The following is a 17775-nucleotide window of genomic DNA, read 5'->3' as shown; positions in this document are numbered from 1 at the left end:
ATGTGGGACTGGGTTCGAGGGCACCCTGCGGGCAACTCTACATTTAAAATGAGAGAAGTCACTAAAGTACTTAATTAGCTGTACGGTGCGAAACATTCATTTTCCCATTTAGAATATCCAGGCAAACTCACATTCCCCAACTTGCTTTTTTGAATGAGCACCCTGCTGTTAGTGTTGATGCTTCTTCTCTTTCACAGCATTCATTCTTTAATTTACTAAATAAACATCACCACGATGAAGTTGGTGCATCCCGTCGTGGACCCCCCGGTAACCCCGTTTCGCCGTCCTAGATTGCGATTTCTGTTCGCCGCGCTGCGGCGCTCGAACAATGGTCGAGATGATTCACCACAGTGGCGAGATGTTCTTGCCCTCGGCTGGTACGCAGGAGCGCGTCTGTTCGATCCCGACCCTGACGCTTGCTGGATATTACTTTGGAGTGCACGTTTTCTCTCTCTCTCTGTGTGGGGAGCGGTAGTGCAGCGGTTAGCGCAATGCGCTACGAACCTGGCGACCCAAGTTCGACTCCCGCTCACGGCCAACACCGGTGACGATCTGAACCGGTCCTGGGCCTCCCCTAGGTCGACTCAACCTCAAATAAGTACCTGGTGTGATGTATGAGCATCGGCACTTGGGAGTCAAAGGCGGCCGGCCGTGGTGCTGGCCACCCACCCCCTCGTGTCCCGTGCATGCCTTCATAATAGGTGCTCGCTAACAGCACTTGTCCCAATAGTTTGTTAATACTATACGGGGACCTTTGTCTCTCTCCCAGTGGTCGTGTGGATTTTCTCCGGGTCCTCCGAGTTTTCCCCTCCACAATCATAAACATTCGACTCCAGTGTTTGAGAGTTATAAACATACGTTTAAAACATTTAAGTTATAAACACGCGTTTAGAGTCTTTGGCTCCTGTAAATGCCCACGTGATAAGCCACTTCGGTGAGCAATCGTGTGGCCAGATCGCTTCTAAAACAAAAAGGAGAGCTATATAACTCAGTGGGCCTCGACCGGGTAAGATAAAAACATCGCTTTGGTTTATTTATGATTCGCGTGTCCCCTGGGAGGCGACGAGTACGACAGAGACGCGGCCACCCAAAGCCGTCGTGAACAAGGGGCGGGTACACGACCGCCACTGGCCATTGGACACGCGTCTGGCAGTGGGCAAGGGCAGTGGGCAATGACAAAGAGAGCAAGGGCATTGATTAAGGGCAGCACCACGGGCAGGATGGCGGGGATGAGCGGCGCTGTGAAAACAAAGAGTGAGTGTAAGAGCTTGTATGTACGTCGAACTTCTTTCGCACCATACGTAGCCAACTGCGCTTAATCGGAGGTGCGGGGTAAGGACAACACAACCGGCTTGGTGGACACGTCTCGGGGTTGTGGATCGTGTGGAGTAAGACTGGTTGAGCGTGGTCAGTGTCATTGAAGACTGTCAAGGTGGCGCAGCTCACCCGGCCGCAACAGCCTCCTCCACCCAGAGCCTCATCCCCCGCCACCCTCAACCACCCTCGCCCGACTCCTCGCCGAGCCACGGAGTCGAGCTCGAGCCGCGCGCCTCCCACTCGCCAGCCCCGAGCCAAGCCCCCCGCAGCCGCCTATCGCGGCCGAGTGCCGCCGCCACCTCCTCCCAACCCTCCCACGGGGAGCTGAGTCCCCGCCCCACGCCCCCAGCCCCACGCTCCCAGCCGCGCGGGGCCACGGCGAGGGAGAGGAGGAGAGAACGAGGGAGCCGAGGAGGAGCCGAGGGGGTTCCAGCGTGGCCGATCACGCGCGGTGAGGATGGAGCCGCGTGGCTGTCCGTGGTTCGGGTTGGTGGGACGGGCGCAGCTCCTGTGCAGGAGGAGTGAGGACGTCTTCGGTGTGGCTGTGGTGTCAACATCGGGGGGAGGGGGGTTGTTTTTGCATTACCGGTAACCGAATGGGAGCAAAGAAAACTGATTACGGCGAACTCGCATGTCGTGAGTTGTGCCTGCGAGGGGAGTCGGTGTGAACATTGTGTGCCGAGAGCGGAGCTGTAAGTGCTGTATTTGTTTAATTTAGAATGTTCCATAGATAATCCTGTGAGATGGGGGTCGGGGTCTCGTGAGATGAGGCTCTCGTGAGATGGGGGGGGGGTCCCATGACATTGGGGGTCCCATGAGATTGGGGGTCCCGTAAGATGGGACACTTCGCTCGCCAGGCAGGGGGTGCAGGGACGAGGCGCCTGGTTCTGGGTACCCTGTGTGACCCGTGTGGAGCAATCGGCAGCAGCAGCAGCGCCTGGTTGCCAATCCACTGCCGCTCCTGCGCGCAGAGTACAGTGATAGCGGGGACCGTTCATAGACAAACGCCTTCTAGGCCGGCAGTACATCGGGTGAGACTCGTTCTCGCACTCGACGCACGTGCGCCTTGACATTCTCTGCACGGGGGCTGCTGGGGCTATATTTAGCCTCCACAGTGCGTGTGGAGGCACCGCGGAGCGAGTGTGACGATGTGTGGAGGAGGAGATACATATGTGGAGTATGTGACGATGTGCGGGAGGGTGATGATGTGTGGAGTGTGATGTTGAGCGTCATTGGTGAACCGTGCTGTGCTCTTCTCGCCTCCTCTGCCGTTCCACCCTTGTCATCTCTCCACAGGTTGAGAGCTGTGTGCGTTCCCTGATCCTTTAAACAGAGGTAGGGGAGCACTGCCCTCGCCAGTAGCTAGCACACGCACACACAGCAGCCACTTAAGCCGCAGCAAAAGGAGGGGGACCCCTCCTTGCATTGACGGAGGTGACTGAGCGCACACAAACATGCAAAAAACGCCGATTTTCCCGGTCAAAACGATTGCCCTGTAGTTCCCGATCAGTGCAGCTCAGGTGCTTGTTGGTGGAGGATAAAATATCGTTTGTGGGACGCTTTGAAGTGGTGGGTCTCGTGTGCCAAATAAATGAATGTCGGGTTCGTTCCCCATTGATTGCCTTTCGATACGTTTGGTGTGTGATGAGTGATTACATGTGTAGGGGTGTTAGAGAGAGAGCCTGTTATGCATGGCAGCTTATGGCAAACAAACACAGTGGGCGGGGCTACGTGAGTGCACGGGGAGGTGCTCTCTACGACGTCCGCGCCAGGCACCCCGGGGGGGGTTGATTCGGAGTTATGATCCCCCGGGGCCCCACCCCTCAAGGGGGGGGTTGGGTATAAAAGGGGATGTGTCGGAGGGCTCGAGGAGAATGTTAAGCTAACCAGTGAAGACTGAAGACGTCTTAGCTAGAGCCCTGGACTCCCCTGGTTCGCCGTCCTTATCAGGGCCGAACAGGACCGAGCCAGCGGCGTGGTCCCGAGATCCAGAGCCGGTGCTCCTGTCAGAGCTGGTCTGGGACTCAGGGTACCGGGCCCGACTTACCAGTGTCGGGCCAGATAGCCTCCCCTAGCCCGTTAGTGGAGGACTAGGAGGCAGGCTAGGAGTAGCTAGCGCATGTATCCCCAGCTAGCCGGGTGAGGGGGCCGATACCCCCTCTAGTGTTGTATGCCACAACCGTGCTGTGTGAAATAAACCCGTGTGCCTCCAACTCCGGCGTCCAAGAGTCGTGAACTCTACTACACATGAAACCGGCGGGACAGCATTCCTACAGGGTGTTGTATGTACGTGAAATTCCACCGTAGACACCGCGCAGTGTGCACGGTGTACATGAGCGAGCAACAGGGACCATTCTTGCCAGCATCAGAATATAAGAATTGGTTTTACTCTTTCTGAAGAGAAAACAGCGAATGGTAAGTCGACTTATCACTTGCTGTTTTCTCTTCTCTTAGTGTTTCATTCACTTTATGTCAGTGTCTTGTTCAGCTATAACTACAGCATGTTTAACATCAACTTCCACTATCAAACGATTCGTACATGTCCACCGAGAATGCTTCGTTTCACAATTCCCGTGGGTAATTTGCCTGATCCCACATATATTTCGACCTCGGTCAGCTGGCAACCATTGCATGCATGCCTAGTTAACCATCAAACATTGAATAAGTAACTATGTATTAAAAGGGTTAAATCACGATGTGCCCCTCTGCAAGGACCATGTGTATTGCACCCTGCTCGACATGGATTTGCGGAACAAATCAGCTGGCAAACATGGCACATATGCCAAATGTTATTGGTATTAAAAAAAAAGAAACATATATTTTTTGTAGTTAAGGGGTTATATCTCTTTGAGCCCTCTGATTTCCTATGAGTTGGTCATAAATGTAAGCAGATCGCGTACACAAGTCAACTCTCCATCTGGCCGCTGCTTGCTGCACATTTTCACTTTACAACCTCTCACCTCACCTCTCAGACCTCCACCCAGGTTTCAGTGAAAGAGGCCCAATTGATTGCTATCGATGTGTAACCTTCGAATAAGCAATCAAATACCTTGTGCAACTTTCTAATCGCTCCTTTACTGCATATGAAGATATATCATGCATACATATTCACAATTCGTACTCTTTTCTTATTCAGTTTGAATTTTCCCATTATAGGGACTCAAATTTAAAACGTTTCCCTTGACCTCTGTTATTTATACTACTTTGTATATCCAACTGCACATTTTATATGATTTGTTTTGGGTACAATATATGTAAGCAGGTCGTGAGCAATAAACCATGTAACATGACTACAATTTACTGCACAATTATTATTTTTAACTGCCTTAAAAATGATTTGATTTAACCAACTGAAATTTTATTGGCCCTTGTGTTGAATTCATAGCTATTTACATATTAACCAATAAATGCAAAAAGAGCTCAACAGGACGTGGGCATTTGAGAACACGAGTAACACCGGAGTTATTGTGTCTGTGTGTGTCTTCGTGTATGTATATGTCTTTTGTCTGTGTGTGTCTTCGTGTATGTATATGTCTTCTGTCTCTGTGTATGTCTCTCCGTGTCTTCTCCATGTCGTGCACCACCATGTATGTGTGTCGTGTCTCCGTGTCCATACATTTGTGTCTTTGTGTGTCAAATATCGGAGGAAGAAGCCACCCCCTGTGAGTGGGTGGCTGATGTGCCATCTGTTGAGGAACACGAAGATTAGTCCAGAGTCTGAGACCAGGAAAGTTCCAGGCAGAGTTGATCTCCCAAGTGAATTGCTGAGGGAGGGTGGCTATTCTGCACATCCTGCTCTAAATGACAGTTACAACTGTCTGGACCACAAGATGGATTCTGCAGGATTGGAAGGGTTCCCTGGTGGTCCCCCTCTTGAAGATGGGGGCTGCACTGATTACAACAACTACCAGATCATCCCCCTCCTCAGTGTGCCGGGAAAGGTCCTGGCAATTATTCAACATTGTCTTGACAAGCACGCTGAGGATAGATGTGTGGAGCCCCAATGTGGTTCCAAATCTTGGGCTGTCCTACAATGATGTCATATTCTCCGTTCGTCTGCTACAGCAGGGGTGTATGGAATTTTAACAGAAATTACATCTCTGCTTTATTGACCTGGTCACTGCCTATAATTATATCAATAAGCAAGGGCTCTGGGTTATTCATGCTGTTGGGGTCACGGATTCCCTGCTCACGATCATTAAGGATCTTCATGGTGGTGGTCAGGTCCAGAGCACTTCCTATTCACCATACCCCTACGCTATTTAACATATTATTTGATCAAATATTTCAAAACTCTTTCCATGGCTCTACCGGAGAAATTACCATCTGCTACGGTTTCAATGGAAGATTGGAAAAATTAAGATGGAAGATTGTGATTGATGCCCAGGTGCGATCAAGGAATGGCAAAATATACACATCCCTTATAGATGGCTACCCTGTTTAGATATGTTCAGAGAAGTGGCCCAATGCAAATGAATACTTTCAAATGCAACGCTCATTGTTAAAATTACATTGATACGTTGGCACGTGTAGCATCTTTGCCAGTTGCTTTGACTTCCAAATCCACGTTGGACTGTACAAAATACACGTGGACCTTGTAGAAGAAACGTCCCTGGTTTTCACATGTACATACAAATAAGTGGCCCAATGTGATTTAAACCCTTCAATTACAAAGTTACTTGTGCAACTTTTAATCAATAGAATGGCATTTGCGCCATGTTTGCCAGTTGATGGCACCCTCAAATGTCTGTTGTCAGGCAAATTATGCATGTAACCTGTAGAGTGAATCATTCTCTATGGGTATGTAGGATTCACTTGATGGTGGAAGTTGGGTTTAGCCTTAAATGTGTGGTGTAGTTGAGGCTGAATAATACACTGAAAAAAGAAGAAACAGTGAATAAATAAGAAGCCAACTTGAGCCTCATGATAAGCAGTTTCTTTTTAATGCCTTTGCTGTACGGTACTTGTGCTAAACTGTTTATGCCTCTTGATGAAGATACATTGTCTTAACATGGCTCTTTCCCAGTTTTAAAGGACCTGTATCTGTCAGCATCTTCCTGTCTGTATCTCTCTGTCATCTTTCCCTCCCCATCTTTGTGTTGCTATGTCTTTGCTTCTGGCTCTCTCTGTGTCTGTCTGTCTCTGTAATCTCTCTCAGTGTCTCACTCTTTGTCTCATTCCATCCATTGGCGGAGCCAGGATTTTTAGGTAGGGGGGGGCAACCCCTCCAGCAATGAAACATGATAGGAGTTGTTAGTAAGTAAGGACTTGTCCCTTGCTTTTTATTCGATGCGTGTGTGGCGATGGCGCAGCCATCGATCGAGGGTCGAATTCGAACCGCGTCGTGTGATCGGCATCGCGCTCGCTGAAGGTGAATGCCTTCAGGGAAGTCGTTTACTGTATACGCAACTGCGCACAATTATGTGAGTCACTTATAACTGCTTTGCCGTTACTTATTGCCAATTATGGACTCAGACTATTGTCCTATCATCTCAGAGTCCCTGGCACATAGTAATATGCTACACAGTGGCAGTGGGGATCGCAAAATGCCAATTTATTACTAATAAACCCCAATGATCCGATCGAAATTACGGATTTCGATCGTATGGTTTTGCTTTTTGCATTGAACTATTGTCCGTTGTCTAATAGAGGGGGTCCTTGTCCCTGTACACCTGGCAGTTCGCCAGCATTGGTTTAAACGGGCCTGGTTCTGCTGGTGGTGGACACTCGATGTTAAGGCCGGTCTAGAGTTTACTTCTATTAGGCCAATATGCTGCTGAACAAAGTGACTCAGAAGGCTGTGTGGTTGACGGGATGTGTCAAAGACATTTTTATCTTGTGGAGAAACCGTTATGGAAAGGAAGCTTATTGTCTGCTTATTTATTTGTTTTTTCTTTGCAACGATCTGCAACAACATAAATTCATATAATAAATATCCTGCAATAAAGATGGAGGAACTCATTCCTAACCACCGTTATGAGCGGAGTGTTAGCAAAGCTTATGGTAACACGCCAGTGTCCAGCTTACGTGCCAAGAACTGCTCGAGGTTGCAATGCTACAGCTTTTAGTGAACACAGCCCACCAAGTGGGTGACGAATCATGTCACTTTCCTTCCATGGCACCATGGCACCATATCCACAGCTTAGTGAATTCGAACAATGTGTGAAGGACACAGTTCAACCAAACAGCCAGAAACAGGGTTGTGTACTGTGACATTAGACTCACCTGAATAACAACAACTATATTATGTACCTCTGAGGCAGGTACTGTACTAAAAGGTTAAGTCAAATACGGGAGCTATTAATGCAATTGTGGGTATTTATATATTTTTTTCAGGCTCCTTGAAGAAGAAGGGTCACATCCAAAACGTTGAGATTAATTTTTTCTCAGCGACAGTGAAGACTTCGTTATTGTGTTCATTTATTTATTTTGATATGAACCCAACCGGACAGTCTTTACAGGGGTACCGTATTTTCCCGCATATAACCCGTGGGGTATACCACTTTGTACAAACAAAACAAGACCCTGTGGGGTATATGGAGGTGTGGGCTATCCCTTAAATATTTTACACGTGTGACATGTCATAACTCGTTTAATGTTTTCATGGTAGGACTATCCATTATGCAATACTTACCTTTGACTAAAGCACTGCTGAATAAACCACTCACACTAAAATTGCACATGTTATTACGTTTTTAATGATTCGAATTGTTTGTACAATGAAACGACAATGTTTGAAGTGGGCGCACTTTGTTTACCGTAATACTTTCAGTGGCTGTAGGGGGGTGCGAAAGTTTCAGCTGAGGCTATGGATTGCACAATGGGAAGGGCCTTAGCAACCGTCTACCAGACGTGGAATCATAATTGCTGAGTCCCTTAGACCGCTGCTATAAGCTGAGCACTATACAGTCGCGACCATAAGCTTTGTTCCAAACTTCCAATGGCCTTGTTGCCAGGAGGCAATGGCGTTACTGTAGTGCCGCTGTTGTCTGCGCAGTGCGCAATCTACCAGTGCTAAAACTGTACAGGGGTAACAACCGGTCCAGTAGCTGTAATATGGTGAGGTCGAATGCTGGTAAGCCTAACAGTACGCTTACGGTACTTATCTACCAGTTATGTGTTACTTATTTATTGGATATTTACTTTTGTTACTTATTTACTGTTTTAAGTTCACTCGTATCCGGTTAGTTTGTTTTCTTTGTGCATGTTATGATTTTAATGTTAACAATTGATAGTGGAATGTATTACATATGTAAACTTCGTATTAATATGATGGAATTAAGCTGCGGTAACGACGTTAAAGATATGAATGCATGTGGGGTATATGGAGGTGCGGGCTATCTGAAATTTGTTTTACACAAAACTCTATTTTTGCGGGGTATATGCGTCTGCGGGTTATATGCGTCTGCGGGTTATATGCGTATACGGGCTATATGCGGGAAAATACGGCATATGTGAGAAGCAAACGCGCAACGAACCAAAGTATTGCGTGTTTGGGTATGATACCTTTAGGGGGAGGTTTGATCCACCATCCCGCCCCCGTGGGGGCGGCAATCGTGTGTCGCGGATTTATCAGAATTAGATATTTATTTATACTGGAGGAATAATAGATCACGACGTTGCGATCACAACACAAGCAATCGTCATCAGGTGGGACAACCACAGCAAGACAAAACTGGTGAAGTCGGCCAAAACTGCCTACTGCCTACTTCAGCAGTTTTGTCTTGCTGTGGTTGTCCCACCTGATGACGATTGCTTGTGTAGCGATCGAAACGTCGTGATCTATTATTTTTATACCTACGTGACTTTGCCGAAAGAACCAAAGAGTATGGATTCCTGAAGTCACGAAAGCTTCAAATCAAGAGTATACTGGAGGAATACGATGAGCTATAAAGCTCTTTTTCACAAATGTTCTGTAGGGGCGAGTCAGAACGTTACATGTAAAAGGAGGAAGAGGGAAGAAAGGCAGGGGGGTGGGGGAGATAATATAATCCAACAAAATCGAAAAATAAAGGAACAAACGCGATGTCTCGGTCTACCAACAAGTTTTCCCTTGGGAGCAACGATCATTATGCATTTGCGTGAATATGGTTGGGTATGAAGTCCGTCCCCCACCCCGTTTGTCTGGCTATTCATTGAGCCTTGAAAACCTCGTTATTGATCAACTGTATATTGATTGTCATTTATTTAGACATAACGTACATGTGCAATTCGAACGTTCAGCGGATGAATTTGGGGTATTAATTTAGAATTGTGCGGCACGGATTATTTCAGTTCGTAGATGATTAATATAACTTTGCAAGATGGTTTTTGGATTTACATTGACTGCATCTCCACACACTCCTGATTCGCCTTTGCAGCAGAAACCAGGGGTGAAGATGTGGCGCAGTCTCCAGTTTGTCAATGGCACTGGTGGCCGGCGCCTTCTCTCCCAGCAAACGCGGCACCAGCCCGTGTTGGCGATTCGCCGGGAAGATGTCAACGTGTGGGAGAGGCGAGCGCCCCTGGCTCCCAATCACGTGGAAATGTTGACTGCCGCCGGCTATACAGTGTTGGTACAACCTTCTAACCGCCGGGCCATACATGCCAATGTGAGTTTACGTGATTTTCCTCTGTGAGTTTGAACGTGTGGAGTGTTGTCATCGAAGATATGGAACATCGCCACTTACATCGTCACTCCAATACATTGCTAATTGTTATGCCCGGTAAATATGTTTTTGTGTCCACGTATCCTAGGACGCATCATAATCTTTTACACTGTTCATTGCGAAACTCGCCACACAGCTCACAAATAAGCGTGCCCAGATCTGTGTAACTGTAGTGCAAGATTCGAAATGATTTTTTTTAGGTTTAATTGAAAAATAAGCTGAGCTCAATAGACATTACCAAAAATAAACTTACTAAGAATAAAGAAATGTTAATGTGTCCCTGCATACTACTACAATGAGTGTCCTTGAATTAGATTAAATGAGTACCACTTTGTGAGGAAGGAAAAGGAGTGGTTGTCCCTTTGAGAGTCTTCGTTCCTCAACTGTCGCCTGATATGATTTGTTGGTGGGTGTTCTCAGCAGTGACGTCTATAAATATAACTTTGGTGTGGTGCCAAACCAGCTCTCTAAACTGCTGTCATATTTTGAGGTGGTCAGGTGGCTCAGAGGTCATAATTCAAAGCTGATAGCACCGAGATTCTGTGTTCGAATTAGGCCTCGGCAAGGTAAGGTAATTTACCCTTTTTACCGGGTAAAAGGGTAAAGGTGTCGACATGCCAAGGGGTAAGGTAAAGGGTAGGGTAAAGGTATCTTGGAAGAATTACCCGGTAGGGTAAAGGTAGTGCGAAGTATTACCCGGTAAATACGGTACCTTGTTTACCGCTAAAAGCTCCGTGGCGCAGTCCGTGGCCTCCATTTAATAAGTAATATTTTTTAAAACTTTTTTTTAAACACGCTTTTATGAAATGTACGAGTAATGGCAGAACTCCACGACTCCAGGAAGTGGCCCCCGAAACTTGCCATAACGTAAGGGACCGTGGTGATTTACAGCCAACGTCAGTTGAGCGTGGACAATTAGACCCAAGCCGAAACATAACATATAAAAAATAATGTTTAAAAATATAGATTTTTAATTATAGAATATAGTATTGCCATCAGTATGACATAATTATACCAAGTTTGCAGTCGATACCACATTAGGAAGTGAGTTAAAATTGAGTTACAAGATTTGAGGATACGACGATGACGACAACAACGACAACAACAATGACAACAACGACAAGCATGTAAAATTGGAATCATCGAGAGTATTCTATATGAATAAAGCGCTCTACCTAGCATTTACCATTGTAAACCTTTTTCATGTGTAGTAGTACCCTAGTAATTACCAGAGGTGTGGACTCGAGTCATGTGACTTGGACTCGAGTCAGACTCGAGTCATGAATTTGATGACTTGCGACTCGACTTGGACTTGCATAACAATGACTTTGTCCCACCTATGAGATGTGGACTCTAGTCATGTGACTTGGACTCGAGTCAGACTCGAGTCATGAATTTGATGACTTGCGACTCGACTTGGACTTGCATAACAATGACTTTGTCCCACCTCTGGTAATTACCCTGTAATCGGGTAATTTGTATGGGGTAAGGGTAAAAGGTAGGGTAAAGGTAAGCTCGTTGCTTTTTACCTTTTACCTTACCTGCTAAAGGGTAAAAGGTAGGGTAGAGTGATTGTATTGTGGTAAGGTAAAAGGTAGGGTAAAGGTAGGCTCGTTGTTTTTACCTTTTAACTTTTACCTTACCTTGCCAAGGCCTAGCTCGAATTCAGGCAGCCAAGCAATGTTTTAAGTACCCTGAGAGTGCCCTGTAATCTGAGAACTCATGGCTCGGCATAAGAATTTTGGGAGAGAAAATTCTGGTGAGAGGTCGAATCATCCCTCCTGGATCGATAACATTTGTAACATTTTATGGGAAGTCCACAGTGCGAGTCACACCCCTTCAATAGACATGTCGACGACTGGCTCATGGATTTAAATAGTAGATGCAAACCGCCCCAGTTTATCTTTTTCCCTTAATTGCAGCTTGTTGCATTTGAATCCTCACCCGATGCTCCTTATATTTCACAGTCAGCCCCTGTGCATCTCTCTCTGTCTCTCATCGATGGCTCTTTTAAAATGTTCCCGTGGTGCTTCTGGTTCTGCTTGAGCTTCGCTAAGGTTTACAATAGGTGAAACCCTTCCCCCAATGTTGACCTAAAGACATTTATCTTACTTTTAAAGTCCTCAAATTTGTTTTCAGTGTTCACTTCCATCTCTAATTTCGTTTTACTTCGCAGCTTTTCTCTCCATTTTCGAACATATGCTCTGGACTCTTCTGTATATAAATAATTCAAGTCCCAGTCTTAGAATTTGATGACATTCATGTCATTTTTTATCAAGTTTTCTGTTGGAACTGGACATTAACATGCTTAAAAGAACACGTTTTTTTGTGCAGATGGGGAGTCTCGCAATCGTTGGTCATTGTAACTGTCTCCACATATCTCTGTCCCTCCAGGATTATGTGAAGGCTGGAGCCATTCTGCAGGAGGACATCTCGGACGCGACCTTGATCCTGGGAGTAAAGAGGCCCCCGGATGGCAAGCTGATCCCTCACAAGACCTACGCTTTTTTCTCCCACACAATCAAGGCGCAGGAGGCCAACATGGGACTGCTGGAGGAGGTGGTTGCAAAGGTAAGAAACGATCAATTCACAAAGGGAGGAAAAGGTGCAGGCCTGAAATATCTTGCACATGCACCTGCTGCCAGAAGGGCCTCCAGCTCTATAAACCAACTCTAGAGGGTATTTTGCCTACATTTTCACGCTGGCCAGATGTCTTGGAAGAGGCAAGGTGTACCCACACTTCACCCCACCACACGCCTTGGCTGTACCCATTGAACATATTGGCAGTACACCGGCATAAAAAAAAATCAAATTTTGGCAATAAATATTTACCTGCGATTTGCAACCCTGGTCAGAAAATTTTGCGGGGTGCGTCAAAATCAGTTCTCGTGATGTAGAAGCAGTCGAAAGATAAATGCTACGAGTGGCTGAACACAAAGCTTCACAGTCTGTTGCCGTGTAGCACCCAGCCTGATGACAATTGGCTGCTCCGTGTTCCAAAGGCGAGATTTGACTCGTGCCCTAGACATGGTCGGACTTGTTCCTCGATTCATTTCCGAAATAATTTCTTGGTGGCATCAAAAGATTACGACTCCTGGTGCCACACGTTCAAATGGGAAAGCAGCTGCAACTTCTGATGGAGAGTCTGCAGCTCACTCAAGGGCAACAGCGACATCGTCGGACTATTTTACGAGGACCGGTCTGTTGTTATGCTGCAACGATGTACCGCCAATATGTCCATTTACACTGCTGGGTAAATACAGGCGGTGGGGGGGGCATTAAAGAAGCTTCCCCCCCCCCCTTGTTTCAACTGCAACGTCAGGAAAACGAACCAGCGACCTCTGGATGGCAAGTCCGGTGTGCTCACTGTTCGTTAGACCAGAGTAGAACCTCGAAAAGGCGCTTTGCACAAAATTGGGGACGTGGTGAACACCGACAGAGTATTGGGAAGTGATGTCTGTGAGACACATAGCAGGTAGGAGTGATACAAATTAGGGAAGTTTCGAGCGATGTGCCCACCACCATCTCTTCTAGCGATGTGCCCACCACCATCTCTTCTTGCGACGTGCCCTACTCAGACCATAATATAATGATGTGGTTTCGCTTTGCAGGGCATCCGCTTGATTGATTACGAGAAGATGGTGGACACCAAAGGAGTGCGTGTTGTGGCCTTCGGCAAGTGGGCTGGATTCACAGGTAACGCCCATTGCGGAGATTTTTTTATGCACACCCATCTCATTTACCTTGAGGACTTTACGAAACGGATTTCAGTCTTTTCATGCTCAGCGTGTCTCGACAGGGTGAACGTGATTGTTTTTTATTGTATCTGCATCTTTTCTTTGTCGGATTGGATTGGGGGACTTGGAATGACTGCAGATCTAAATCATCAGATCGTGGCCCAAATCAGATTGATTTGCTGCAAGGAATTTTAATTCATATTGGAGAGTAAAGAATGTAATGTTTGTTTGGGAAGATGATATTTAATTTGAAAAATTATTTTTTTACCCTTTCTGGCAATAAAACAGGTGTCAAAATTCTTGCTCTTTGTCTAGATGTTCAAACACCAAATAGATACATTTTTCAAGGAATCAAGACTGTATTAACTGCACGTGTTTATGGTGAACATGCAAATAAGCATGCTCTGAAAATATATGCATTGTCTTGAAACGGTCTGGCCTACACCAGAGACAGCCTTCTTTATGGCCTAGTCTCACCAGTATCAGACCAGAGAACACCAAAATGCAAACATTTAGAAGACAATGCACGTATCAGAGCATTTATATCATGAGTTGAGTAGTTATATCATGGGATACTGTGTCATTAGGGTGATTTGAAATTTACCGTGGTTTTCTGTATTGTGAAGCTGCCTATGATGTAATCGCCAACCGACTAAATCTGCTGTTTTGCTTTTATGATCAAAAATTATAATGTCAAAATGTGTCCCGTGTGCGTGCCACCTGGGCATGTGACAACTGGGTATGTGCCACCAGCACGCCATCGTGCCTAAACCCCTCCCACCAAGTTCAAGTTCAAGTTCATTTATTAGGTATAGCCCTGTGAGCCATTCAGCTCTTGAATCGGGTGCAACCGCAACAAACAAAAAACAAAAACATGAACAAAAAACATCTTAAACCCGCAACTCTGCTCCACCACCACGCCTTCCCCTCCTAATAACTCTCCAATTACCTGCCCCCCCCTCATTGTTCTTCCCCACCTGGCATCACTCTATTAATTAGCGACATATCTCCATGCAGCTTCTGTCCCATCGCCCTGCCGTTCAACAATTGTGCGCTCGAGATTTCCTTACTTTATTCTGCACACACTTCTATTTTCCTTGCGCCCCAACTGTCTTCATAATTTTCTTCGCCTGCCTATTATCCCAATTACTCATACCCCTCGCTGCAATGTGGTGAAACGCTTGCATTGCTATGTGTATATATTTTATTATTGTACAGAATTTTCTATTGTGACCCACCCCTACTGGGCATCTATGAAAAATAGCTTCATAGCTAATCGGATTCCTCCAGGATAAATAAAGATTCTGATTCAATGTTTAAGTTTAAGTAGTAATGTGATGGCGCTTTGAGTGGCAGATTTGTGCCAGAAAGCCGTAACGTGTGTAAGTAGAAATAAAATTGACTTGACTTGTTGTTTGTGCACCAGGCATGATCAACATCCTGCATGGCCTGGGCCTGCGCCTGCTTGCTCTGGGACACCACACGCCCTTCATCGTGAGAATGTTGCACACGCACACACCGCTCAGTAATCTGGGTACAGGAGAGGGGATTTTGAATATTGGCATGCACATGTGGTCATGGAACAGACCAGCACCAGTGCTTTCACTTGTCGATCCTGGATGGAGCAGTTAAAATATACCCACAAATATACCCACAACCTGAGGATCATATATAGGAAGAGCGGGTTGATTTAATCTATAAACAAATAGTGCCAGGCATCAATAAAACGAAATCATTATTGGTGAGGTCAAGAAGAACATTCTTGGGAATTTGTTTCCGAATTATGAATGAGTAGGTACAACTTTAAAAAAAATCTAAATTCCACTATTAACTTGTAATAAAGAGAACTTTACTTTATTGTGGTTGAGCTCACTCATTTTAGAATCAATGAAATGCATTATTTGGTCATACTGCTGCATTCGTAGTGGTGCACAAGCAACCAAAGACTCAACACATAGTTCCTAACTTAAAACATATATAACATGCAACGTTTCTAGCAATGACCCTTCTTCATAGCACATCAACGGAAATGCAGGTTTTCTTGCATCAAGAATCGCACTATTGATGTCACGACAACGGTAATGTCACATGCGGAGCGATCGTACTTGTGTGCTGGGGGAATGCATGTTGTTTTAGCGCAAGCCCCTGCATTGATGTCGATGTTGTGTGTCGCCTTGTGTCTGAGACAGCACATTGGCATGGCGCACAACTACAGGAACAGCAACCAGGCCATCCAGGCAGTGCGTGACGCCGGTTACGAGATCGCGCTGGGGCTCATGCCCAAATCAATCGGCCCCATCACGTTCGTGTTCACCGGCACCGGCAACGTCTCTCGGGTGCGACGCACATCCCAGCATCTCGTTCCTCTTTGTTTCAAGTGTGCTTTGATGGGTGGTCACATATTTATATATATACAGTTGATCATCGATTAATTATTCGGCGTGCAATTATCCGGCTTACAACATTATCTGGCGGTCCCGGGCCGATCTGGCGAAATCGGCAAAACCGCTCCAAAGGCTGTAACCAGTCCGGCGATCAGCACCACGCGCGTGACAAATAAAGTATCTATGATTGATTTCGTTGTCCAATATTACATGCAGTTCATTTTACACACTACATACAACAACTTAAACAATGAAAATACTGCACTATGTACATTTTTCATGAATATTAACTACAGTAATAAAAACAGAAAATATATACAGCGCGATCCGCGCCGTGCGTTCATTGGTTGGTGCTGGCATCGGTTCCGTTTTGCAGGGAGCCCAGGAGATCTTTAACGAGCTGCCGTTCGAGTACGTGGAGCCCTACGACCTGAAGCACGTGTCTCTCAAAGGAGGTGCGAGGCGGATGGGCGACGATAGCGATGTCGCTGCTTTCCGTTGCACTTGACGATGTGTGATGCCGCCCTTCCCGTTCTGTGACTGCGAACCTTCGATTATCTCACTTGCAAAAGACATGACGCGGGAGAGTAACAGCGGTAGTGTGAGGGAGTAACAGAAAGATGCTGTAAATGTTTGTGTATCCACCGCAATGTGAACACTTGGTGCTGAAGATCGTAACTTGGCAAGACTTGTTATAGACAGAACGGGTCTCCGACTTGGGTGTCGGATCGCAATCGTCTCTTTTGGTAGTTTTAAGCCAGTTGAGGAAATTCCACATTGCTTATAGAGGGAATCATTCTTTCCCAACGATAGCCACTGTTCACCTCGAACAAAATGGTACTTATTTTATTAACCTTGAGTCGACTGCTCAACTGGGATGTAAACTCACAACCCTGCGAGTCACATGTTCCCTTTCCCCCCCCCCTCCCCAGGGGGAAAGGGAACCTTTCCCCTTACACGGTCCCCCTTCCTGCGCTCCGTCTTCCGTGCCACAGTTAACTCGAGAATAAAGAACCCCACCGCACCTCCTTCACATCTTCCGTGCTGCCGCATAAGTTTTGTTACTCTGCAACGAGTGTAAATTAGTATTACTTTATTATTATTGTAGTACAAAAAGCAATAGCGCAACATAGAAGTGTTTTAAAATGTAATTATTTTCTAAATATGACGGACTTTGGTTCCTAATGGCACATACCTCCTAAGGGCATATTTACTACGTGTGCACGGGCATATGTGAGAACCTGCTTGACAATTGTTTTCTAGGACTCGCACTCGTTGACATTCTAATGCAAATTATATCACGGTGGCTTTAATGTGCATTATATAATACATTAGTGCTTTACTAAAGCCTCAACGTCTAACCAAGCCTTATGGTGTATAAAACAAGAAATCGGGATGAGGTTTGCATGCTGGAATGAGAGGTGTGATGGCCACTCGGAATTGTGGGAATCCCATGCTGCCCTGCGACTGTTACCGATGTTGTACGTGCAGAGTGGCCTGCTCTAACTGGCCGCCGTTAATGAATCAAAGAACGGCCTTTACAGATTTCATGGCAGTGATGCAACATTGCAAAGTCATGGATTTTACCCTCATCAGAGGTCATCAGCCCGGTGTCGCTGTGCTATCCCGCTGCTCCAGGTTGTGCAGCACCTGTTGCGCAGTGTACCCAATTGGAATTGCATTTGCAAA

The 17775-nt window shown here is 46.2% G+C and overlaps 1 protein-coding gene across 5 annotated transcripts in view; it reads left to right on the top strand.

Moving 5' to 3' along the window:
- Positions 1–1162: 1162 nt before the first annotated feature.
- Positions 1163–17775, top strand: part of AASS (aminoadipate-semialdehyde synthase) — a 57130-nt gene continuing 40517 nt past the window's right edge. For 2 of the 5 annotated variants that reach the window (XM_078860788.1, XM_078860793.1), the window contains exons 1-7: positions 3188–3603; positions 9678–9908; positions 12360–12536; positions 13577–13661; positions 15129–15196; positions 15892–16038; positions 16463–16541. In XM_078860788.1, coding sequence (XP_078716914.1) covers positions 3565–3603; positions 9678–9908; positions 12360–12536; positions 13577–13661; positions 15129–15196; positions 15892–16038; positions 16463–16541 — 826 coding nt within the window. In that variant the 5' untranslated portion in view covers positions 3188–3564. Of the gene's footprint in view, positions 1769–2613; positions 2752–3187; positions 3604–9677; positions 9909–12359; positions 12537–13576; positions 13662–15128; positions 15197–15891; positions 16039–16462; positions 16542–17775 lie in introns of those variants that run through there. The other 3 variants (XM_078860789.1, XM_078860790.1, XM_078860792.1) reach the window with 3 other exon arrangements.

This window comes from Lampetra fluviatilis, chromosome 11, assembly GCF_964198595.1.
Source record: "Lampetra fluviatilis chromosome 11, kcLamFluv1.1, whole genome shotgun sequence".
Lineage (NCBI taxonomy): Eukaryota > Metazoa > Chordata > Hyperoartia > Petromyzontiformes > Petromyzontidae > Lampetra > Lampetra fluviatilis.
Note: the sequence above shows the minus strand (reverse complement) of the source record. Positions and strands in the feature narration are given on the sequence as shown.